Here is a 24,351-nt window from a genome sequence, read left to right as displayed (position 1 = left end):
CCAGTGTGGTCATGTGCACCCCCTAAACCCTCACGCCTGCCCCTTCCCCTGCCTTCCCGTGAACTCCCCCCAAAATGACACACCCAGCCGCAAGGTGAAAGAGGTGCCTTTATTCTCCACGAGCCCTCGAGGTACATGAGGACAAAATTGCCTCCTGTTCCCCATTTCTCCACCTCCTGCCTGTGCCCCCCCAACCACTTTCCACTCCACAGACCTGGGATCTGCTTACACCTCCCAGAGCCAGGCCCAAGTGAAACTAAAGCCCCTGTTTCCACTCTCCCTACTCCCCCCACCCCTACCTGCTGGGGGAATGAGGTGGCCTGCTGCTTCTAGGGGACGTAGGCTGGAAGGGGCAGGAGACTGGATGGGGGGATCATGGAAGCCAAAACTGTGTCACCCTCAAGCTACAGCTCCCCTTGGTGGGGAAGGGGCCCTGACCCCCAAGGAGCAGGCCCTGACTCTTTGAGTGTGGGGGAGGGGACAGGCCTCTGGGCTAGGGATGCAGGGGGCTGGGAATGCAGGAGGGCCACCCTGGGGGCGGAACTAGAGATGATAGATAGGGTGGGTGGGGTGGATTTCTGGGGTCCTAGTTGGGGCTTGGGGAAGAGGGCTGGTTTCTGGAGGACTGACGGGACCTGTGGCTGTGGGGCCAGGTGGGGAGTTGATGAGCTATGGCCCAGGCCAGTGTTGGCCTGCGTTCCATGTACCAGATCATGGGGCTGGGGCTGCAGCTGAGCGACTGTGCTAGGGGCCAGAGTCAGGACTCTGGATGGTGAGCCCGGGGGCTGATGTTGGGCTGGGGGAATGAGGTCAGCCTGGGTTCTAGGGTCAAGGCCAGGCGTCTGTAGGTGCAGTCCATTTCTAGAGCTGAGCTGGATCTTTGAGCTGGTCTGGGTTCTGGAGCTGGACTGGGTTCCAGAAACAGTCTGGGTTCTGGAATTAAGGTAAGTTCCAGAGCTGGGCTGAGTTCTTGAACTGCTCTGGGTTCCAGAGCTGGGCTGGGTCTCAGGGCTGAGCTGGGCTCCAGAGCTGGGTTGAATTCTTACACTGTGCTGGGTCTCTGAGGTGGCCTGGGCTCCAGTGCTGAGCTGGGTTCCAGAACTGGGTTGAATTCTTACACTGGGCTGGGTCTCTGAGGTGGCCTGGGCTCCAGTGCTGAGCTGGGTTCCAGAACTGATCAGGGCTCTGGAGCTGGCTTGGGTTTCAGAGCTGAGCTGAATCTCAGAACTGAGCCCGGTCTCAGAGATAAACTGGGTTCTTGAGCTGAGCTGGGCTCCGGAGCTGGGTTGAATTCTTGCAAAGCTGGGCTGGCTTCCAGAACTAGTCTGGGTTCTAGAGCTGGGTTGAGTTCCAGAAAGAGGCTGGATTCTAGAACTGAGGTGAGTTCCAGAGCTGGGCTGCATTCTTGAACTGGGCTGGCTTCCAGAGATGGGCTGTGGCTCAGAGCTAAACTGAATCCTGAGACGGAGCTGGGTCTCAGAGTTGAGCCTGGTCTCAGGGCCAGATTGAATTCCAGAGCTAAGCTGGGTTCCAGAGCTGGGTTGAATTCTTACACTGCTCTGGGTCCCAGAGCTGGGCTGGGTCTTGGAGCTAAGCTGGGTTCCAGAACTGGTCTGGGCTCTAGAGCTGGACTGGGTTCCAGAAACAGGCTGGCTTCTGGAACTAAGGTAAGTTCCAGAGCTGGGCTGAGTTTGTGAACTGCTTTGGGTTCCAGAGTTGGGCTGGGTCTCAGGCCTGAGCTGGGTTCCAGAACTGACCAGAGTTCTAGAGCTGTGTTGGGTTTCAGAAACAGGGTGGGTTCTGGAATCACTCTGGGTTTCCAAGTTGGGCTGAGTCTCAGGGCTGGAGTGAATCCTGGAGCTGGGCTGGGTTCCAGAGCTGGGGTGAATTCTTGAACTTGTCTGGGCCCGACAGCTTGGCTGAGCTCCAGAACTTCTCTGCTTCCCAAAGTCCAGCTTAACACCAGAGCTGCCCTGGGCTGTGGCCTGGAGCTGGTCTCTAGCTGGTTGGGTTTCTGAGATGAGCTGAGTCCCAGAGGTTGACTGAGCTCCTGGACAAGTCTGGGTTCTGGAGCTGGGCCTGCTTTCAGAGCTAGAAAGATTTGTGGAACTTAAGTCTGTTGCTGCATTGGTCTGGGTCCCAAGGCTAGACCGGATTCCAGAGTTCCGCTGGATTCTGGAACTCAGTGGGGTCTCAGCAACTGACTGTGTTTGGGAGCTGGATGGGATTTCAGACCCAGTCTGTGCTTCGGAATGGAGCTGAGTTCTGGAGCTGGGTGGAGTGCCTGAACTGGACTGAGCTCTGGAAATTGCCCAGGTCTTGAAAGTGGTCTGGGTACCAGAGTTGGACAGCATTCTAGAGCTGGTCTGCGTTCTGCAGTGAGAGCGGCACTCGGCGTCAAGCTGAGCTCTGGAGGCAGGCCTTGCCTCCGAAATGGATGGGGTTCCAGAGCTTGTCTGAATTCTGGAGAGGGACCTGGTTGTAGCACTAGGATGGAGTCTAGAACGGGACTCAGTCTCTGTGCTGGACTCCTCGCTGGAACCGGACCAGGCCCCAGGGTGGGGGTGGGGACTTGTGTGCAGTTGAGTTTTAGAGCAGCGCTGGGATCCAGGTGCAGCCCAAGGGGCAGCTCGCATCTGGGCTTGTGTGCAGGGCTGGGCTTGGGAGCCATCTTCCGATCCTGGGCTAGTGTGGCTACTGTTGCTGGCCTGTTTCTTGAATCTGACCTGGGCTCCAGAACGACTGGGAGTTCCTGCGCTAGACCGGGTGTCCAGGTGCGGCTGAGTCATGGGCTCGTCTTGAGTTCCAACATCAGATTGAGTTTTATGGCAGGTCTTGGTCATAGATCTGGGCTGGCTTCCAGAACTGGGCTTGATCTCAGAGCTGGGCTGTGTCTCAAAACTTATCTGGGCTCCAGACCTTAACTTGATCTCCAAGCTTGGTTTAGCTTCAGAGCTGTCTTGGGTTCTAGGAAAGGGCTGGGTTTGGGAGCTGGGTTGGGTCTCAGAACTGAATTGCATTCTAGCGATGAACTTTGTCTCAGGGTTGGCCTGAGGTCTAGAACAGGGCTTGGTCTCAGAGCTGGGCTTGGTCTCAGAACTGGTAGGGGTTCTAGAGGTGAACTTGCTCTCAGTACTGGCCGGGGCATTGGAGGGGGGCTGGGTTCTTGAGCTGGGTTGGGTCTCAGAAGGGGATTGGATTCCAGAGATGAACTGAGCCTCAGAGCTGGCGTGGAGTCTAGAGTAGGGCTTGGCCTCAGAGCTGGGATTGGTCTTGAAACTGGCAGGGGTTCTGGAAGTAAACTCGGTCCCAGAGCTGGCCTGGGCTCTAGAGTAAGGCTGGGTCTCAGATCTGGGCTGGGCTCTGGTGCAGAGCTGGACTTCGGGAACTGGCCAGGAGGCCTGGGGCAGGGGGCTGGGCTCTGGGCTGGGGCTGCGCTCCGCCCGGGAGCAGACTAGCCACAGGCCTCCCTGGCCTCGCCGATGGCCGCCCACACCTCCACCACGAATTCGTCCGGGAAGGCAAACTCGCCCAAGATGGAGTCTAAACGGTGCGCAAACTCCTGGACGCTCCGCGTCTTCTTGGACGTGTCTACCATGGTGGATGCTGCGGGCCAAGCAAGAGGGAAGGCGGGTGAGGGTGCTCTTGGGCCTCGACTTCCCCCTGGGGCCTCTGACTCCTCCCTGCGGCCTGCCCTCCCCACAGGGTCCACCCGGCTTACCCTGGCGCCTTACCCAGCTCTGGGTCCCGAATGCCCATGTAACTCTCCAGCAGGTCGTCCACCCTCCGAGACGCCTCCTCCTCAAATTCGCTGGGCTGGGGGGGATAGAGGCGCACAGCAGAGGGTCAGAAGCCTGGGACCCCTCCAGCCCAGTGCCCCGCAGGCCCCGGCGCTGTGGTGAGAGCAGAGCCTGGAGCCGGCGTGCTGGGCCGCCGCCTTGCAAAGAGGACCCATTCTGCAGGTAAGGGCGCGGGCTGGACGAGGGAGAGGGTCTCACCCAAGGTCCCACTGGGTCAGCCGAACGCTCGCTCCAAGAGCCCCTTCACTCACCACTTCCTCCACTGTGGCAGCCCCCCCAGAACGAAGACGCAGGGTCTCCCTCCCACTGGTCACTTTTGCTTCCATGGGGCTTTTGCTGCTCCTGGTTCTCTGGCTAATGGTGTCTGGGGGGGAAGGGGGGGACATGTGTTCTGGGTGTATCCACATCTCTGTAAGCACTCAGAAGCTACCCGCTGAGCCTTTCTAGAACCTTCTTCTCCTCCAAAGCCTTCCCTACGTCCGTGAATGAATCTTCAGAGACCCTGCTTGAGAATCTATCCTTTCTTCCCCCAAATCTCCCTCCTCTTTTTAATTTATTTTTATTTTTTAATGTTTTTTAAATAATCCCTGCCCCCAGCCTGGGGCTCGAATTCACGACCCCGGGATCAAGAGTCAGGTGCTCCACTCACTGAGCTTGCCAGACGCCCCATCCTCCTCTTTTTTAAAAAGACTCTTTCTGGAAGGGACTGCTTGAGACTCTCCCGTAGCCAGAGGGTCAATCTAGAAAACGCTTTGTCTAGAACTCAGTCCTCCTAACATTCGGGCGTGGCTCTCGGAGTCCGTTGTGGTGCTGACGCCCAGACCTGCCACGCCACCCTGTCCCATTCTCCCTGGGACCTGCCTCCGGATGTGCCCGGGCGCTTCTAGAACCTCTTGCCCGAGAACAGCGCTACTCAAAGGGCCAGTCCATCATGGAGTAAGAGGGTGGTGCCGGAGTGGAAAGCGGCATGCTGGTCCCTTCCTTGAGCAAGTCTTGCTGTAAAAAAAATAACGTATCTGCGCTAAACGGGAGGGTCTAGTTCCTGAGGCAACGGTCCTCAACCCTGCGGCAGGGGCTGGTGATTTTGCCCCCCACCGCCGTGACACTGACGGCATCTGGAGACATTCTGGGTGTTACAGCTGCGGGGTGCCATCGGCCTCTGCGGGGCCCTGCTGAACACCCTGCGGAACGCGGGACGGGCCCGCGGCAGAGAAGGAGCTGCCCGATGTCAACAGGGCTGAGGCGGAGAAAACCTCCTCGACAGCAAGTCCCTTATCTCACACACCGACAGGTCATAGAATTCTCTTCGAAAAGCACCATTCTAGGGGCGCCTGGGGGGCTCAGTCGGTGAAGCATCTGCCTTTGGCTCAGGTCATGATCTCTGGGTCCTGGAATCGAGCCCCGCATTGGGCTCCCTGCTCAGCGGGGAGCCTGCTTCTCCCTCTCCCTCTGTCCCTCCCCACCACTCGTTCTCCCTCTCTCTCTCTCAAATAACTACAATCTTTGTTTTTAAAAAAGCACATTCTAGAACTCGCTTGGAAAAACATTCTCTAGAACCACAGCCTGAAAGCAGTACTCTAACAGCTCCTAGCCAGGTTACAAAACAGGTCCAGAGCCCTCCTCGTCCTATCCCCATCTTTCCAAACTCCCCTGCTCCTATCCCTGGACTGACTCTAACAATCTAGAAATTACCTACCTATTCCTGACACAGTGCCAGAAGCTCCCTGTCTTGTCACCAGAGGCATCTAGAACCTTCCATCCTGTCCCATCCCCCATCCTCCACTGGACTGGGCATCCAGAGAACCCGCTTCTGGAAGAGCTCCCTACCACCACCCCGCCTGCTCCCTGGACCCCAGGTGGCCCTCACCGAAGGCTCTCTTGGGCTGCACCAGGCGCAGGGTGAAGGGCTGGGACTTGGGCAGCTCCCGGAGCATCTTGGCCACCTCGTAGTGACGGCAGCCGACGATGGAGTGGTCGTTGATGGCTTCGATGCTGTCGCCCACGCACACCGCCTGGATCCGGTTGATGATGCTGCCCTCCTTGATCCTCTGTAGGGACCCAGAGTCACGGAGCCACCCCCGCCACCCCGCTCGGCTTCCCAGAGCCCAGGTTAGACCAGAGAGGGGCAGTGGCTCATCCCAGGTCCCCCGAGCACCCAGGAAGTCGCCCGCCCTCCGTGGGCACCTTAATGAAGGCGTAGCCGGCCCCATTGTCTGTGATCGTCAGTCCCAGGGCGTCTTCGGTCTTAGTGACCTCCACCTCCTTGGTCTCGCCGCGCACGTGGGCAAAGATGAAGTCCTCCAACCCTATCTGGCCGCCCAGGAGTTTCTGCATGTCCACTTTGTGGCTGTTTAGGGTACAGAATAAGATCTGTCCCAAGGGGGGGGGGACCCAGAATTAATGACAGCGCTCATCGCCCTCTGTGCAGAACAACCAGAGTGATGGGTTCAGGAGCCTGAGAGGGAAACCGAGGCGCAAAGAGGCAGGAAACTGGCCTGGTCGCCCAGCACCGCGATCCCAGTCCACCGGAAAAGGCGGGGCGTGGGACCCTCAGAATGGGGTGGGGGGCAAGAAGGAGCCTGAGACCCTCGGAATGTGGAGCAAGGTGATAAGGGGGCTGTGGGCAGGAAGAGACCCCTCCTTCACCCCTAGACTTTCAGTTTTAACCCGTTGGTGCCCCGACACGCCAGACCAACTTTTTCAGTCGATTCCAAATCTGCTGGCGCCCCCTGGGGGCTACGAGTCGTACAGCCCTGCAGCCCAGCCCCTGACCCCTGGGGCCTCCGACCTCGCCCCTGGAAGGGGGCTGCCTGGAACCCCGGCCCCCAGCGGCACCCAGGAACCACAGAGGCGCTTACCCGAGGGCTGGGATCCACTCTCGGCTGGTTCAGCGCAGTGGGCTCCCGGACAGCCTAAGGATCCGCTAACCCTAACCCGGGTTCCTCTTTTGCGCAGGGCGTGCGAAGAGGGTCTCTAGGGTATGGGCACCCCAGGATCTGAGAAGTGTGTCTCTGAGAGCTGGTGATCGGATCCCCTCCATCCGAGGAGGGGGGATCCGGCGCCCCCAGTCCCGGGCTCCAGGCTCCACCCCTATCGTCTGTCAGATGGGTGGGCCTCCCGCGCGGGGAGGGGGCGGGGGTTCTGGGGTCCTCACCTCTGTGGGCGCGATCCCGAAGGCCTCGGCGATCTTGGCGTAGAGCTCGCGGACGTTGGTGAAGCCCTCGATTTTGCCCGTGGGGCTGCCGTGCGCCAGCTGCGTGCGGAAGACCAGGCGCGGGCGGGCGCGGGGCGCGGCTGGGGGCTCCGCGGGCGAAGGAGGGGGCGCGGACGGGCGTGGGGCCTCGGCGCCCCGGGGCTCCTGGGCCGCTGCGCTCTCCATGGCGGGAGGAGTGGGCCACCCCGGCCACCGCCACGGCCGTCGCCGCCGGATCCGCCGCTTCCTGCAGCCTCCCCTCCCCCCGGCCTAGGGCGCGACAGCCGAGCCGCTGGGGTAAGGGGATCTGGGAATCTGAGCCGCCCTGGAAGGCGACACCGCGGGCTGCGGAGGGGGCTCCGGCTCCAGGTGTCCGGGCCCTGCCAGGGCCAGCTGCGCGCTCCCGGGGGGACCCCGGGCAGTCCTCCGGGGCCTGAGGTGCAGACTGGGGCAGGGGGTGGGGGGGAACAGGGATCACCAATGAGGAGGAAAACAGCGGAGCATGGCGAGCGCTCACTATCTGCTAGGCGCGCTCATTTAATCCTTGCGACAACCCTAGAAGGGGGCAGGACAGGTACCTTGGGATAACCTCAGCCACACCCTGTCCCTGCTCGGCCACAGCCTTCCAGGGCTTCGTCTTCCCCCTGGGTAGAAGCCCAAATCCTGCCCCAGGCGCACCAGACCCTGCAGGACCTGTCTAGACCTGTCTCGGCCCTCCCCTCCGCCCCATCTCCCCCTCGCTCCCAGGCTGCTCCTGCCAAACCGGCCTCTTTGCCTTTTCTCTAATACCAGGCTGGGTCCTGCCCCAGGGCCTTTGCACATGCTGTTCTTTCGGCCTGAATGCCATCTCCCAGTCATCCAGCTGTTCCCTGCCTCACCTCCATCAGCTCCTTGCTCAAATGTTGCCTCCTCCTTCCACCTCTCAATCTCTTTTCCCAGATTTTTCTGCCTGCTATCGAGCATACCTGATCAGCTGTTCTACTTACTCATCTTGTATCCTGGCTGTCCCCACCACTAGAATGTCAGCTGCAGGAGGGCAGGGGCTCCAGTCTCTTTTTCCCCCTGCCTTATCCCTGTGCCCTGCGCCTGGCAGACAGAAGGCACTCAGGCAATCTTTGGTGAGGAAATGAATGGACCCCCAGGTTAGAGATGAAGAAGGAGGGAAGGAGGCAGTGGGCACCAGGAAGCATCTGTAAGAACCCGCTGGGTGGTTAAGCATCTGCCTTCAGCTCAGGGCGTGATCCCGGCATTATGGGATCGAGCCCCACATCAGGCTCTTCAGCTATGAGCCTGCTTCTTCCTCTCCCACTCCCCCTGCTTGTGTTCCCTCTCTCACTGGCTGTCTCTATCTCTGTCGAATAAATAAATAAAATCTTTAAAAAAAAAAAAAAAGAAAAGAACCCGCTGGGACCACAGCACCGAGGCATCCAACAAGAGGAATTTGGGCTCTTATAATAAACAGCAATGGAATGCCGTATAGTGGTGCAAAAGAGGGGCCTCCTGCCTTGGAAGAATCTCAGAAACCAAGTGCTAATGGAAAAAGGCAAGTTGCAGAAGGCTTTGGACACTGTAAAGATGTTATGCCACGTTTAAAAGCCTGCAAAACATGACACATGTTATGACATAGATGAGCCTTGAAATCACGACGCTCGGGGAGGGAACCAGACACAGAAGGCCCCACGGCGTGTAAGTCCATTTATGTGAAACGTCCAGAACAGGCTCCTCCACGGATGGGAAGTGGATTCGTTTCTGCCAGGGGCTGAGGGAGGCGGAGGGGTGGCGAGTGTTAAGGGGTACAGGGTTTCTCTTTGGGGCGATGAAAATGTTCTGGAATTAGATTTGTTGATAGTTGCACAACTTTGTAAATATACTAGAAACCACAGAACGGTACACTTTAAAACCTTTAAAGACTGAACGAAAAAGCCAAACCCCTCTTTTAGGAAGACATGTGCTTAAAGTAGATAAAGACTCACTGATAAACTCCAAATTTGGGATGGGGGGTACCTGTGCCGGTGGGGGGAGGACAAGGGATCTGGGGGGGAAGGTGGCAATATCTGGTCGTGTTAGTCTCCCGGGGCTGCCGTAACAAAGCCCCACAAGCTGGGGGGGGGCTTAAACAACAGGGATTTACTCTCTCTCGGTTCTGGGGGCCCAAAGTGTGACGTCAGCTTGTCAGCAAGACCGCGCTCCCTCTGAGACCTGGGTAGAGCCGGTCCCTGCACGCTGTGGCTCCTGCTGGTGCCTGGTCGAAAGCTTCCGTTATTCCCATTTCTGCCTCGTGGTCACATGGCTGTCTCCTGTCTGTGTCCGAATCTTCATCTTCTTATAAGGACACCAGTCATATTGGATCAGGGGCCCACCCTACTCTGGGATGACCTCATCCTAACTAATTATATCTGCAATGACCCTATTTCCAAATAAGGTCACATTCTGAGGACTGGGGTTTCAGACTTCAGTGTGTCTTTTGAGGGGACATGATTCAACAACCCGTTACGGGCGTTTGTCAAATTATTCTCCAAAAATTTTAAGATGTCTTAAATATTGCATTACACGAAAAGTCACAGAGAGGACTCCTCAGTAAGCCAAGCGCAGGATTCCCACAGGACCAGCCAACCCGCTCCGGGGCGCCACCCAGAAGAACTGAAAGCAGGTGTTCAAACCCCTGTACACGCATCACAGCAAGACTCACAGAAGCCAACAGGTGGAAGCAACCGCTATGTCTGTCAGCGGGTGAAGGGATAAACAAAATGGGGTCTGTCCACACATTGGAGTATTTCTGAGTCACGAAAAAGAGCAAGGTGCCCACCCGCGCTGCCCGGGGACGGACCCCAAGCCCACGACGCTCAGGGAGGGAACCAGACACAGAAGGCCCACGGCGTGTGAGTCCACGTGTGTGACACGTCCAGAACAGGCTCCTCCAGACAGAAAGGGGTTAGTGGTTGCCAGGCACCGGGGGAGGGCAGGCCTGGGACACCCAGCAGGGGCGTCTTGGGGGCCCTGGGCACATCTTCTAACCCACCTCCCACCCCCCAAATAAAAAAAAAAAATTCACAAGCTTGGAAATTCAAATTCTACTTTCTTTATTTAAAAAAGTCCAGATTGAGCAAAGGCAGAGCTGCCTCTGCAAGGGTCCCTCAGCCGGATGAGGGAAGGGCGGTCAGTACCAGCCCCCCCGCCCCGATTCTGGGGTGCAGGAATCTGAGGGCCACCAGCAGAAGGCCCCGCCCCGAGTATGAGAGCATGTCCCTGCAGCATGCCTGCCTGGGGGGGGCACCTGTGGTGAGCACCTGCTGGGGGTCCCGGCGCGTCGGGTGTGGGGTTTTTTACCCTGTCCCCGGGTCGGTCCTTGGGATCCGCCGCAGCAGGCATAACCCTCCCCACACTGGGCGTGCCGGAAGCTGTGGGTCCTCTCGTGGCCCAGGTTCCGCAGCCCGTGTGTTGCTCCCATGTCCCTGTAGTGTGATGTGTAAGGGGAGCGGGCCTTGCTGGGCCTTGGGGTTCTAGGTGGGGCATGTACAACAGGTGATTTTTCTGGGTTCAGGGTGCTGGGGGAATTGAAAGCTAGAGGGATGCTGTAGAAATTTAACTTTAGGGGGGCTGGAGCCCCCAAGGTGCAGGATTGGGCATGGCCCCAAAAGGTGGACCCCCAATCCTCCTCCATGGGGCGGAGAAGGGGCCGTGACCAAAGCTTGGTCTTCTCTGGATCCGTGGGGCAGCAGACACCCTCACAGGTGCTCACTGTGACGGGAGAGAAGAAGGGAGTCATGACAGGGAACCCCCATCATTTATCAGCCCCGACCCCCCCAGGATGGGGATCACCATAGGCCACCAACCCTCCGTTCTTCTAAACAGATGCCACAGTGGGGGCCAGGAGTCGATCCCACCTAACGCGAGCAGCTGGAAGCCACCCTGAAAAGCCCAGGAGCAGCTGTGGGGAAGTTCTAGTCCCCCCAGTGGATCCCACTGGCCAAGACGGATGGGCATATCCCACCCAGCAGCACTCATAAAGCCCCCGATCTGATCAGCGTCCCCGGCGGTCCAGCCACGGGCCGCCCGCATCAAATAAGCCCCACCTGGTAGACCCTGCATGGGCGGTGGCCTCGGAATAAGATCCCGCAGCCAAATCCCACCCGGCAGCGCCCAAACTCCGGAACCCCGTCAGAGGGCGAAATCCGGTCTAGCCCCAGGCAGCCCCCCAAGCCCCCCCCCCCGCACAGGGCGGCCCCACTCGGGCCGAGCAGAGCCCGGGGGCGACCCGCCCCGGCACACACCTGGCGACCTGGGCCAGGATCTCCTTGATGCGGACGATGAGCTTCTCGTGCTGGGCGGGGTCGCGCTCGATGGCACCGTGCAGCCGAGCCATGTAGAAGTCCAGGGTGCCGAGGGTGGGCGTCTCTCCCGTGCCTGGAGAGGGCAGGAACCGGTCACCGGAGCCCAGCGGGGGAGTCGACGCAGCCGGGACTCCGCAGGAGCAGCGGTCAGAGGGTGGGGGGCTTGAAAGGGCAGGGTCCCGGGGAGGGGGCCAGAGGCGCGACGCGTCCGTGGGGCCGGGTGGGGGATCAGGACGTCTAGACCCGGAAAAGCCAAGGTCAGCTGTGGGCGGGGGCAGAAGACGGAAAGTGGCCCGGGGTTGTTAGAATGGGTCCTTTTTGCCTTTAGGGACTTGACGCTGCTTGTGGAACAGTGATGTTTGGAATCCAGTAACAAGAAGGGGCCATCGAGACGCGTCCCGTGGCGAGGGCTGCGGCGCAGAGGGGGGCCTCGCCTACTGGTGAGCGCAGGCCCCGCTCTCCCGCGCGCGGCCACAGGTCCCGGGGCGGCGAGGGGCGGGGCGGGGGCGGGGCGGGGCCTCCGTACCCGGCACGGGCAGCGAGGCGAAGCTGGCGGTGAGCGCCTGGCGCACCGCCTGGAGCTGCTGCTGTAGCGCCAGCGTCCGCCGCTCCTCCAGCGCCAGCTCCTGCTCCAGGCGCTCCCGCGCGCTGCTCATGCTCTGCGTGTGCCTCTGCAGCACGGCGTTCTGCTCCTCGAAGGCCACGTTCATCTTGCGCAGGCGCCGCAGCTCTGCCTCCCGCGCTGCGGCGTGGGGGAGCGGATCAGAGCCTGGCGCTTCCTCCCTGCCCTCTGCCCTTTTGCCTTAGCTGTGTCCCCCCCCTCCAGGCTGGCTGTCACTGCTCTGCCTCCAGCCCCACACCTTGGCTCCGGCTCGGGGGCGGGGGGGGGCGCCTCTGCTTTTCTGAGCTGCCAGTTCCCCCCACCCACCACCTCCAGCCTTGGCACCCTTTTTAGCCCACACACTCTCCCAACACCCGCTTCGCCCCAGAACCCCTGGTCAGTGCTCACCTTTGTTTTGGTCCAAGAACTCTTCGGTGAAGATGGGGACGTCGAAGGTGGAGAAGCCATCACAGTCCCCACCCTGGGACAACAGGACAAGGTGACGAATTTTTTGGGGGGGTAGCCAAAACCCCTCTGGGACGTCCCTCAAGCTTGGGAGGGATTCCTCCGGCCATCTGGGTCGAAGTCCTTTTAACAACATTCCCACGATGTGGCTGCCTCACGTCTGCTTGCACACTTGGAGAAGGGGCGCTCACTTCCTCCGTGAGAGTTGGGTCTGGCTCACCCAGGGTTTAAAGACCTCCAGACCTTTCTCCCCCAGCCATGGTCCTTGGAGGAGGAGTACTTACCTTGTGTCCATTCAAGAGGGTATTCATGAGCCCAGAGCCCGAGTCTTCTGGTGGGGGAGGGAGGAGGGCAGGATCAGCCTGGCGGGTCTTTTCTGAGCCCACACATTGCTTTGCAACTGCCGTCCTCCCCCTGGCCGGAATACCCTTCCCCCACCTAGTCAGCCCTACTCATCCTGGGGCAGGCTCCTGCCTAGGCCCACCGTGTCTGTGTGCCCCCATGTCAGCACTGCTCAGCCCTGTTCACTCACAGCTGTCTGGTTAGGTGTCTCTCATCTTCATGGGACTGGGAGTCCCATGGAGGAGGCCGGGTGGTCCGCCCAGATCACCAGTCCCAGAGCCCGCACCCAGCTGCCTGGGGGCTGGATCCCTTCGCACCTTTCTTGATCTTCTTCTCCTGGATCTTCTCCGTGCACATCTTGTAGGCTTCTGACTGCTGGTACGCACGCAGCTCCTTCATGTACTGCTGCTTCTCCCGCTCGGCCTCATCCAGGTACCGCTGGTGGGGGCAGCGGAAGGCGTAGCTCAGCCGGGGTGGGGGGAGGACTCCACGGCCAACACCGCATCTCTAACACTCAGCTCACTATGCCTCACCTTCCCATAGCTCCCTACTGTCCCTGGAGACAAAACCCACCTCCTGGGCCTGCTGCTCAGGGCACCTCCCCAAACTCCCGCAGTTATAACCTCTCCCCGTTGTCTGACCACAGGCTCCCAGCCCCAGGCTGGACTGCCCTCCCGCACCCATTTCGCTTGCTGAAATCCCACTTAGAGGGTACAAACTAGCGGTCTGTTTTGTTTCCTTGATATTTTTGCAATTTTAAGTTAATTACCAGATTTGAAAATCGGAAGGAATCCCATAAAAATCTGGCCTCCACCCCTTCTTTACATCTATCCATGTCGGTTATTAAGTTTTACGTCGATTCTTGCCTATTGCTACCCTTCCCTCACTTCAGCCTGCTGGGGAGAGCTCATGGGTGGTCAGTTCTCCAGGAGGGAGCAAGGACCCTCCACATTCTGTCTTTTGGGGGATGTGGCTGTAGGGCAGTGTCCGAGTGGGTCGGGGCAAGGTCAGTGGTCCTGGGCCAGCCCCCTCGGTGCACACCTGCTTCTCCGCCGGCTGCAGCTTGCTCCACTCGGCACCGAGCATCTTGGTGATCTCGGGAAAGGGCAGATCTGGGTGGCGCGTGCGAATCTGCTCACGCCGCTCGTTCAGGAAGCGCACGTAGCCGGTGACCGGTGCCTTGGGCCCATTTGGCAGTATCTTCTTCCGCTTCTTGCCCTTGGGCCAGCCGCGCTTCTTCACAGGCTGCAGAACCGAACCGCGCCATTGGGAGGGGCCTAGAGGGCTGGGCGGGGCCTATCCAGGAGCCAGGGCCCAAAAGTCCTGTAGGTATGGCCTGGTCAAGGGGCAGGATTGGGAGAGGGCGGGGTTCGGAGGTCCCGGGCACGTGGCACCTGGGACCCGGTTAAGCCCAGGGATGGGGTGGGCTTGTGGGCGTGGTCTCGGGCGTGGGCGTGGCTTCTATGCGGGAGGAAAGGCCCACAGGACGATGGGAAGGTGCCTCCCACAGGAGACTGGGCGGAGCTGGAATGGGCGGTGGGCGGGGCCTGAGCTTAGTGGCAGGGGGAGCTCTTGGGGGCGTGGCATGTGGCACGGGGCGGGGCCTCAGCTCCGGGAGGAAAATCAGGGCTGTGGGCGGAGCCACAGCGAATTCAAATCTAGCCCGGGGTGGAGCTTCCAGGCTATGGGCGAGCCCCAGAACCTCCCCCACTACAATCCAGGGTCCTGGGACTCACCTCCTCCTCGTGGGACCCCTTCTCGCCGGCCCGGGGGCCCTCGCTGCGCTCTTGCTTGACAGCCACCACGAAGCCCCCATGCTGTCCCGGAGCCTTGCCGCCCGCCGGCCTGGAGCCACGGGACGCCAGGGTCACCCCCATCCTCACCTCCATCCCCGACCGCGGAGCTGGCACGGAGGGGGCCTGAGTCCTGGGAGCAGGGGTCTGCGGGGGTCATTATCCGCGGGACGAGGCAGGAGCACTAGAGGGGCCGATAGGGACCCCTGGGAGGAACTGGGCCGGGGAGTCGGGGGGTAGGAGGCCGCTGGGGAAGGTCCTGCCCCGGCTGTGTGGGGGGTCAAGACCCTGGAGGGGGCGGGGGGCGAGTAGCTCCGACAGGGCGGGCGGGGGCTGAGCTGCAGCCCCGAGTGGGCTGGGGGAGGGGATGTCGCACTCACGCGGCGGCCGCGCCGGGCTGCTTGGAGCCGTGGGACATGGCCGCTCCCGGCCCCACCTGGAAGGCAGACGCGTGGCCGAGTGAGGGGCGCCCAAGCCGCCGATGGGGTGGCCCGGCGGGGGAGCCCCGGAATGCCGGGCCCGGGGTGTTTGGGGGGGGCCGGATCCAGAGGCGGGGAGGCCCTCGAGGGCGGGGGCCCCAGGGATCCTTTGTTGGGCGATCGCCCCCCCGGAAGGGCCGGGCCCACCCTCCCCCGGTCCGGGAGGGGCCCCTCCCCGGCCCCAGGATCCCCGCGCCCCCACCCCCTCGCAGGACCCCGAGTTCCGCGGCTGTTTTCACCTCCAAAGAAACTTTCCCGGACCTCTCCGCTGCTGCGACGCTCCAACCAACCGCCCCGAGCCCGCCCCTGCCGCTCGCCCCGCCCCCGGCATGCTAATACGGCCTCGGCGAGCTGTCGGATTGGGTGCGGTCTTTCCCTGGGGCGTGACCATGCAGATGAAGGTTGGCGCGCCGGCCGGCGATTGGCTGGGGCAACCACTGGGCCGCGTGGGAGGTGGATAGGGAAGGCTGCGGGCGGGTGCGTCAAGTTCGGCTGCACTCGGCCGCTCTCGGGACCAATCAGGGTGCTTTGAGGCCTCGCCGGGCGGAGCCCCTTAAAGGGCCAGTAGGCGCGGCTCGGACTCATCTCCTCCGGGTGAAGGCCAGACTCCCCGCCCCTGCGGGATGCCGGGACCTGCAGGGCCAGATCGGGCCCCTCCCTGGTTGCCATGGGGACGGCGGCCGGTTGCTAGGAAAGAGGGTTAAGGTCCTTCCCCGCAGTGTCGTCGTCTCGCCCGCCCCAGAACAAGATGGGTCCTATCTTAGTATCTTGCAAACCTGGCGGGGATCCATTCACTGAACTTGGGGTTCCCGGCATCCCGCTGTGCCAAGTCCAGCAGCGAGTGGGCAGGGGCTGCTCTCCCCCTGGGGCTCAGCTTTCCTTCCTGTGCAATGCGGACCTTGCACGATGTTTGGGACCGGAGGCTGGGATGCTGCGAAGCTTTCAGTCCAGAAGTGGGCTGAATGCATTTGGAAAGAGGAAATGAGACAGGAAGGCTGCAAGGACCTCGTGAAGATGGAGGGGCAGGAGGTTCTGGTCTGGGATTTGGGGGGCCGCCTCGCCCCCCCAATCCCACCCCCCACGGCAGCATGGTCTTATGGCCTGAGCTGGGACTTCCCCTACTCCTGGGGTGATAGTTGTAGTCACTGAATGCTCACGATGTCCTATTAGACCCCAAATAACTTGCCCACATCACCACCCTGCCCTAATTTCCCTTCTCTGCCTCCTTGATGTTCCTCAAATACAAATAGTCCATTTCATTTCACTCACTCCCCGCTCTGGGCCTTTGCACCTACTGTGTCCTTTCCTCTCGATTATCTGCCTGGCTCACTGCTTGATCTCCTTCAGGTCTTTGCTCAAATGTCACCTTCTCAATGTGGTTTCCCCCATACACCCTTATTTTTTCTCCAAATGTTTGCTTCCTCTGTTAAAGAACAAAAATTTTTTTGTTTTAAGTTTTATTTATTTACGTAATCTCTACCCACAGTGTGGGGCTCGAACTCACCACCCTGAGATCAGAAATCGCATGCTCTATGACTGAGCCAGCCAGGTGCCCCTAAAGACCAAACATTTAGCGGGATGAATGTGACGATCTAATTGGCTTTGTTACGGGATTCATGGGGGGGGGCAGCATCCCATCTAGCAAGTGGGGGGGGCTCCAAAGAGTCCTATGAAATGGAAGGTTATATAAGAAGCAAGAAGGGGCAAGGACTTTCTTAGCAAGAGAAAAGAAAGGAATGATCCCCCTCGCGAGGTCACTTTCCCTGAACAGGGGGAGAGCAGGGGGTCTAATTATGCGGATTCTCTCCTTTTCCTTTGGGGCCCAGAGGGAAAGTTCCCGACTGATCTATTAAGACTTAACATTTCTGGGGGAGGTTGAAACTGCAATTAGAGTATGTATGAAGCCCCACTTCGGTGACATGGCCTAAGTGGCTCTTTTATGGGCCTGTGGTTTTTAACACTTGGAAGCAGGAGCTGCTCAATCCATATTTCTCGAATAAACGAGTGAATACAGTGAATTTCTCAGAGGCAAGGGCTTTGGGAAACAGCCTAGCAGTTCCTCAAAACATGAAGCATGACGTTACCATGCGATCCAGAAATCCCAGTCCTGGGGTACACCCTAGAGAATGGAGAACACACGTCCACGCAGGGACTTGGACACGAACGTTCACAGCAGCGTGATTCACAGTGGCCGAAAAGTAGAAAGAACTTGAATGCTCATCCGCTGATGAACGGATGACAAAATGTGGTCCATTCATCTAATAGAATATTAGCGGCCATAAAAAGGGATAAATTAGGGCTGCCTGCGTGGCTCAGTCAGAGTAGCCTATGACTCTTGATCTCCGGGTGGTGAGTTCGAGCCCCATGGTAGGTGTACAGATCACTAAGATAAATAAACTTTAAAAAAAAAAAGAGTAATAAATTGCTGATTCATGCGACAACAGGGGTGAATCTTGAAAACCTGATGCTCAGTGAAAGATGCCGGCCAGCCACAAAAGACCGCACACGTGAGGCTCCGTTTATACGAAACGACCAGAACAGGTGAATGCATAGAGACAGAAAGTTAGCGGTTGCCTGCGGCTGGGGAATTAGTGGGAACGGGGAATGGGGAGAGACTGCTAATGGGCATAGAGTTTCTTTTTGAGTGATCAAAATGTTCTAAAATTAGACTGCAGCGATGGCTGCATAACTCAATATACTAAAAACCTCGGGGGCGCCTGGGGGCTCAGTCGGTTAAGCGTGGGCCTTTGGCTCAGGTCATGATCCTGGGGTCCCCTGCCAGCAGTGAGTCTGTTTCTCTCTCCTCCTCTGTTCCTCCCCCCAGCTTGTGCTCCCTCTCTCTCTCTCTCTCAAGTAAATAAAATCTTAAAAACAAAAAAACCTTAGAATTACACACCTTAAATGGGTGCATTGTATGGTATGTGAATTAAATCTCAATACACCTGTTTCCCTAAGAGGCGGCCCAGGCCGGAGTAAGATGACAGACCCAGATTCCAGACCCTGCTCTGTTGCTTCATGGGACACGCCACCCTTGCCTCTGTCGGCTCTGTTAAAAGTAATGCAGGTGAGAAGTCCAACCTGGGAGATGAGGGAAGCCCCGCCCTCCAAGCCCCGCCTCTTTGGCTTGATTGACAAGGTGTTGCGCCAGAAACTGTCCTCCCCTTCCTAAGAAACCCCACAAGGAATTCAGGGGTCTTCCTGTACATCAAAAAGAAAGGAAGCGCTTTGAGGTTGATTTTTTTTTTTTTAAGACTTTATTTGTTTTAGAGAGAGAGCGGAAGCCGGAAGATGGAGCACGGGAGGAGCAGAGGGAGAGGGAGACAATCTCTAGCCGACTCCCCACAGAGTGGGGAGCCCGAAGTGGGGCTCGATCCCAGGCCCCGGAGATCCTGACCTGAGCCAAAACCAAGAGTCCCACGCTTAAAGGACTGAGCCACCCGGGTGCCCCTGAGGTTGATTTTGAAAGCAATTTGCAGCAACTTGGCATCAAGAAAAATATCTTGCTGCAAGGATATTCTCTAGAAAGAATAAAATTGTCTTTGGTCCAATTCCCATGTGGTCCGTACACACCCACACCCCCAGACAAGCTACATGTAAGAAGCAGCATTTATACTATTTGACTTTATAGCCTTCGTGCATTTACTTAGCAGCAGATCCTTTCTGCCCCGAAAATTATAAATCTTTTTTTTTTTTCCAGGTAGGCTCCACACCCAGCATGGGGCTTGAACTCATGACCCCAAGATCAGGAGTCACCAGCTCCACGGACTGAACGACCAGGTGTCCCTTGTTTTTTCTTAGCAACATAAAGATTTCTCAATACCTAGCCCTCACTAGGGGGGCCTGGGTGGCTCAGTTGGTTATGTGGTTATGTGTCTAACTCTTGGTTTCAGCTTAGGTCATGATCTCAGGGTCATGAGACGGAGCCCGGGGAAGGCCTCTGCACTCAGCACGGAGTCTGCTTGGGATTCTCTCCCTTTCCTCTCCCTCTGCCCCTCACACCAATTGCGCGCGCGCGTGCTCTCTCTCTCAAGTGAAATCAATAAAATCTTTTTAAAAACCCTGCAAAACCACAAAACCCTAGCCCTCAGTAAAACCAGTAACCACAGCCTTTAAAGTCGTAAATTTCGTGTTAGTTTCTTTGCATTCATCTCTGTGCCTCATTTGGAAAGTCGTGCAGTAGGAAGCCAGGTACAGAAGCCCAGTTTGCAGTCCCAGAAATACAAGAACCATTAAGGATGAGCTTAAACTTCTGCTCTTGAAATTAATGTTATTTTGCAAATAATGTGCAAATTCCTTTCATTTGTACAAAGTTAGTGTAGGTAAGACCACTGTACACGCCCCATGTTCCCCATCACCGGCTTGTTACACTTCTGACTAAAACGTTACTTACGCACACGCACATGCATGTGCACGCTCGCACATGCACACACATGCACACGTGTATGCTTCTGTCGGAGCGAGAGGCCTAGCTTGCATTCTCCGAGCAGACTGTAGACATCAGCCTGCCTCCTGGGACCCTCCCCTGGCAGCCTGCTTTTCCAGGGGAGGTAGGAGGACACGGACTCGCTGGGTTGTGGTGCCTCCTGCTGAAATATGTCATGCTTATTTGCCAACACGAGATAGTTCAACTCCCAGGAAGAATCAGGATGCGGTTGGCGCTCCCGGGACACCCCAGCCCTCCTTGGGCTTTATTTAGGGACAGATGTAACATGGGGCTCCTGAGGGGCGGGGACACGGCAGGGAAGCAGGGGTCACAGCTGCCCAAAGGAAGGGGTGTGGGGCAGGGGCCTCAGGCCCCTGAGGAGGGGGCACCCTGGCTGCTGCGGGACCCTCAGAAGGTCAGGGAGGTGGCCCTGAGCCCTAGATGTGTGACTTGAGCAATTTACCAGAACTGTGGCTCAGTCTGCCCCTCCGTAAAGTGGGACGATAACTGTGTCTGCCCTCATGAGGTCGTGAGGGTTTAACGAGCTTAATTCACACTCTTCCTTAGCACTGGGGGCAGTGCCACTGGAAGTGGTGGCTGGTTTGGTCCAGGCAGCTTCAGACCCTGTTACAGAGAATTTTCTAGTGTGGTGGATGCCAGGGAACACTGGACAATGCCCAGAAACATGTTTGGTTGTGACGATTTGCAGTGGGGTGTGCCCCTGGCTTCTACAGGGTGGAGGCCAGGGGGCTGTGATGCATGGGACAGCCCCTCACCACAGAATCATCTCAGTCCTCACCTGCCTCACCTCCTTTAGGCCACCTCGAGACCCTATTCAGCAGTGCTACTGTCACACCCATTTCACAGAAAGGGAAACTGAGGCTTGGGGGCTTGCCTGAGACTGCCTGGGTTTGATCTTGGCTCTGCCCCCACCCCCCGCCACCCGGGGGTCTAAGGAAGTTCCTGGTTGTTTCCCAGTTTCTAGGAATCCTCCCTCCCCTTCTTCCACCCCTCCCCTCCCCCACCCCCACTCCTAGTCATCGGGAGCCCCTTCTGAGAGAAGATCAAAGCGAACCTCCCCTTCCCACCTGCAGCTGGACCGGGGCCACCAGGACATCCGATCGCCAGCAGGGGGTGGGGGGCAGCTGGGACATCAAAGGCGGTCCGGATCTCACCAGCCCCCAAGCCTGTCTCTATCCTGCCCTGAAGGGCTGGGCATTCATCCTGCCTTTCTCAATCCTCCCTCGAGGCAGGACCTTCTCTGATCTTCCCTGAAAATCTCACCCGGGCTCTTATGGCACATGTGTGCTCCGCGTTGGTTTCCCAAGCCCTGCAGCCGAGGCCTGCTTTGAATAGATGGCCCCCATCCCCACCCCCATCCGACTTTTTATTTGCTTCTCCCCGCTCCTCTCAAAATCGTCCCATGGCTCCCCAGTGACCGGGAGTAACGTCCAGACTCTGCCTGCCGTTCGATCGGCCCTCCCGTGTCTGACTCCTCCAGCGCCAGCACCCACCACGGAGCGGCCGGCTCTGGCCCTGCTTCATACTAGGGGCTTCCGAATCTTTGGGGTTCCTGCACCGCCGAGCATGAGGCCAGATGCACTGAATGAGTGAGTCCAGGCAGGAAGGGAGGAAGGCCGGAAGGGAGGAAGGGAGGGAGGGAGGGACACAGCTCAGAGGCAGCTCCCCGTCAGGGTCCGCCTTGCTCTTGTCTTCCCCCGCAGCGTCCAGGCCAGGAAATATTCGCCGGCTCCCCCCTCACCTCACTCCCCCCGCAAGGGGAAAGCGCAGAGATACGTTGGTGTTTCTGCCAAACGCCCCCCTCCCGGTGCTGGGGCTGCCGGAGGGATGCTCCCGGTGTGTTCCTGACCCACACGGGAGGCTGGTAAGAGTAAACACCGGGTACCTTTTCTCCGCAGGTGGGCCCTTCCCTGCCCGAGAATAAAGAACTCAAAGATGCCGCAGATCACGCGGGGAGCCTGGTTTGGGTCCTGAATCTGCCTCTTGTTAGCTGCGTGCCCTCCGGCAAGGGACTGCTCTAAGAGCCTGTTTTCTCTGTAAAATGGGCAAGAAGTGGTGTAACATCCCCTAGGGGTGTGGGACGAAAGGAGACAAGAAACGTAAATACAAAGCTTAGGTGAGGGGCCCCGGCTGGCTCAGACGTGGGGCGTGTGACTCTTGGTCTCGCGTGACTCTTGGTCTCAGGGTCGTGAGTTCGAGCCCCACCTTGGGGGTAGATGACTTAAATCAATAAATAAGAACTTAAAAAAAAAAGTTAAAGAAACTTAGGCAAGGGGCGCCTGGGTGGCACAGCGGTTAAGCGTCTGCCTTCGGCTCAGGGCGTGATCCCGGCGTTATTGGATCGAGCCCCACATCAGGCTCCTCTGCTAGGAGCCTGCTTCTTCCTCTCCCACTCCCCCTGCTTGTGCTCACTCTCTCTCTGACTGTCTCTCTCTGTCAAATAAATTAAATCTTTAAAAAAAAAAGAAAAAAGANTCCCCCTGCTTGTGTTCCCTCTCTCGCTGGCTGTCTCTCTCTGTCAAATAAATTAAATCTTTAAAAAAAAAAAGAAAAAAAAAGAAACTTAGGCAAGTATTTTTAAATGTCGTGAAAGCTGAGGTGAGAATTTCTTTAAGTCACTTTCATTCCCTCTGGAGAAACAGGGAGGGAGCATGCCCGGCAGGGAGGAAAGAATTGAGATTCTTGTCTCTCCTTATCTCCTCCAAAGCGGTGACCTCCTATCTCCCCGCTCCCCCACTAGGTTATCTGGAGTCCGTAGTACCCCAGCCACACCCATTTATCAGGCCCATTTTCAGTAAAAAGTGAGTAATGCGGTGGGTGGGCTGCATCAGTGTGGGGCTGTGGGCTGGGAGCCCCTTGGGCTGCCTGAGCCTCTGGTTTGTTAGTGGGTTCCTGTCTGTTCCCCAGTTCCTGTCTGCACTTTTGAATCTCTGCTCTGTGCCCACCATGCAATCACGGAACAGGGATTTCTTGGGCTCCTACGTGCCGGGCATTGGTAACAGTGATCCAGTCCCTGCCTTCATGGGATCATAGTTCAGTGGGGGACAGATTTACAGCCGGGGTGGGGGGAGAGCAGACATCAGGGTTACGGTGGGGGCAGCCCAGAGTACTGTGTAACTGACAGGGGAGGAGGCGTGATGAGAAAACTTTCTGGCTGAGACTATTAAGACCTAACAATTACATCACTTTTTTTTTTAGAAAAAGATTTTATTTTATTTTATTTTTAAAGGAATCTCTCACCCAAGGTGGGGCTGGAACTGACGAACCTGAGATCAAGAGTCGCACCCTCTACAGGCCGAGCCAGCCAAGCGCCCCTATCTTTTAGTTTACATTATACCCATTCTAGACCTGGGAAGACTGAGACCCCACAGAGTTAAAAGACTTGTCCCAGCTGGGACAGCTAGGAGGGAGTGGGGCTGGATTTGGACCTCAAGTTTCTGGCTCCAGAGTGCAGGTGTTAAACCGCTGCTGGAGGGGTGGGGGGGCGGCGACTGCACGCAAAGCTTGGAGGAACTTGAAACCGCTTGCTGGTGACCCAGTCGGGGGAGGGCCGGTGGAGGAGGGTGGGGAGGGCTTCTGAGTGCAGGCCTCGGGTGGTGTCGCATGCACCTGACTCACTGCGTCCCCGAGCACGCCCTCCCCGCTCTCCGGGTCTGTTTATCGCGTGTGAAATGGGAGACACTCGCTCCGCTTCTCTCCCGGCTTGGGTGAGAAAACCCACGTGGGGCATTTGGCACAGTCAGCGCTCATTAAATGCCAGCTGGTGTTATTATGATGATTACCCCCATTATTATCCTTAATAACTAATTAATTAGAACTAATGCGTCCTCTCCGCGTCCGACTGGGTCTTTCCGGGCCGGGAAGTTAGCGGACCCGGAGGAGTGGCGAGCTCAGGCTCAGAATTCTCCCCCATACCCCACGCCCCCAGCCCACCCTGCAAGCCCCCAGCCCACCCTGTCCTCCCGCGCCCACACATTAGGCTTCGTAAAGCTGCGGGCAGGCTAGGGCGGCGCAGGCCTAAAGGCAGGAGTCTGGGTGTGGGCCCCCCTTGCGTCGCCCCCAGCCGGTGAGGGTCCCACTAACGCTAAAGTGAGCCGACTGGCGCTAGGACCGTCCCAACCCGTCGGCGCAGGGCGTGGAGGCCGGACTGGCCCCGGAGGCTACGCCCTCCCCTCTGGTTATTGGCTCTCGGGCCCCGGCGCGCGGCCCCGATTGGTGGAGGCAGCCGCCAGCATTCCCCGCCCCGCCCGGGCCTTAATCTTGGGTTTGGGGCGAGGCGGCCGCAGGCGCGCTCGGCGGAGCGGGCTTGGGCGGTGGCGCGGGCAGAGCCGGGCACCGACGGTCCGCGCGCGGGGGTCCCGTCTGTCGCGCGCCAGACCGCCCGGCCCGGGTGCGGAGCGCAGCCATGGGCCCGGGGCCTCCGGCGGCCGGAGCGGGGGCGCCGCCGCGGCCACTGTCGCTGGCCGCGCGGCTGAGCTACGCCGTGGGCCACTTCCTCAACGATCTGTGTGCGTCCATGTGGTTCACCTACCTGCTGCTCTACCTGCACTCGGTGCGCGCCTACAGCTCGCGCGGCGCCGGCCTGCTGCTGCTGCTCGGCCAGGTGGCCGACGGGCTGTGCACGCCCCTGGTGGGCTACGAGGCCGACCGCGCCGCCGGCCGCTGCCTCCGCGCCCCCGGAAGGCCTGGCACCTGGTCGGTAAGTCGCGACCGAGCCTCCTCTCTCCGACTGCCTGCGCCCTGGCTTGAACCTCTCCCCTCCGACTGCCTGCCCCGCGGCCTTCCCCCCTGCCTGCCTGCCCCAGGGCCTGAGCCTCCCCCAACGCACTGTTTGTCCCGGGGCCTGAGCCTCCCTCCTCTGCCAGGCTGCCCGCCCCGGGGCCTGAGCCTCTCCCATCACACT

At 58.8% G+C, this 24,351-nt stretch overlaps 3 protein-coding genes and 1 long non-coding RNA gene across 8 annotated transcripts in view; 2 read left to right on the top strand and 2 right to left on the bottom strand.

Annotated features, from left to right (window-relative positions):
* Positions 1-91: 91 nt before the first annotated feature.
* Positions 92-7,262, bottom strand: GIPC3 (GIPC PDZ domain containing family member 3). Of its 3 annotated transcripts, none has more exons than XM_034657490.1 (6): positions 6,955-7,262; positions 5,985-6,170; positions 5,668-5,848; positions 4,052-4,164; positions 3,722-3,816; positions 92-3,606 (listed from the first exon to the last, which is right to left on the bottom strand). In XM_034657490.1, the coding sequence occupies exons 1-6, from the start codon at positions 7,177-7,179 to the stop codon at positions 405-407; spliced, it is 4,002 nt and encodes a 1,333-aa protein (XP_034513381.1). In that variant the 5' UTR covers positions 7,180-7,262; the 3' UTR covers positions 92-404. The 3 variants fall into 3 exon arrangements, with proteins under 3 accessions (XP_034513381.1, XP_034513382.1, XP_034513383.1); XM_034657491.1 differs by lacking the exon at positions 6,955-7,262 and adding an exon at positions 6,659-6,894; XM_034657492.1 differs by having other exon boundaries at positions 3,304-3,606; positions 3,735-3,816; positions 6,955-7,261.
* A 2,145-nt stretch (positions 7,263-9,407) lies between these two features.
* On the top strand, positions 9,408-18,957 carry LOC117801827. 2 transcript variants are annotated; one of them, XR_004624558.1, is made up of 5 exons: positions 9,408-9,694; positions 17,449-17,545; positions 17,960-18,068; positions 18,702-18,781; positions 18,895-18,934. It is a non-coding gene; the product is annotated as an uncharacterized LOC117801827 (long non-coding RNA). The 2 variants fall into 2 exon arrangements; XR_004624559.1 differs by lacking the exon at positions 17,960-18,068 and having other exon boundaries at positions 18,702-18,957.
* HMG20B (high mobility group 20B) lies at positions 10,057-15,320 on the bottom strand. Of its 2 annotated transcripts, none has more exons than XM_034657488.1 (10): positions 15,244-15,320; positions 14,906-14,961; positions 14,469-14,577; positions 13,774-13,977; positions 13,050-13,170; positions 12,675-12,721; positions 12,334-12,406; positions 11,851-12,066; positions 11,265-11,397; positions 10,057-10,731 (listed from the first exon to the last, which is right to left on the bottom strand). In XM_034657488.1, the coding sequence occupies exons 2-10, from the start codon at positions 14,941-14,943 to the stop codon at positions 10,719-10,721; spliced, it is 954 nt and encodes a 317-aa protein (XP_034513379.1). In that variant the 5' UTR covers positions 14,944-14,961; positions 15,244-15,320; the 3' UTR covers positions 10,057-10,718. The 2 variants fall into 2 exon arrangements, with proteins under 2 accessions (XP_034513379.1, XP_034513380.1); XM_034657489.1 differs by having other exon boundaries at positions 12,675-12,718.
* A 4,757-nt stretch (positions 18,958-23,714) lies between the features above and the next one.
* Positions 23,715-24,351, top strand: part of MFSD12 (major facilitator superfamily domain containing 12) — a 12,051-nt gene continuing 11,414 nt past the window's right edge. The window contains 2 exon segments of the mRNA XM_011230295.3: positions 23,715-24,118; positions 24,121-24,147. Of these exon segments, the coding sequence (XP_011228597.2) occupies positions 23,854-24,118; positions 24,121-24,147 (292 nt within the window). The 5' untranslated portion in view covers positions 23,715-23,853.

The sequence above is a fragment of the Ailuropoda melanoleuca genome, chromosome 4, assembly GCF_002007445.2.
Source record: "Ailuropoda melanoleuca isolate Jingjing chromosome 4, ASM200744v2, whole genome shotgun sequence".
Classification (NCBI taxonomy): domain Eukaryota; kingdom Metazoa; phylum Chordata; class Mammalia; order Carnivora; family Ursidae; genus Ailuropoda; species Ailuropoda melanoleuca.
Note: the sequence above shows the minus strand (reverse complement) of the source record. Positions and strands in the feature narration are given on the sequence as shown.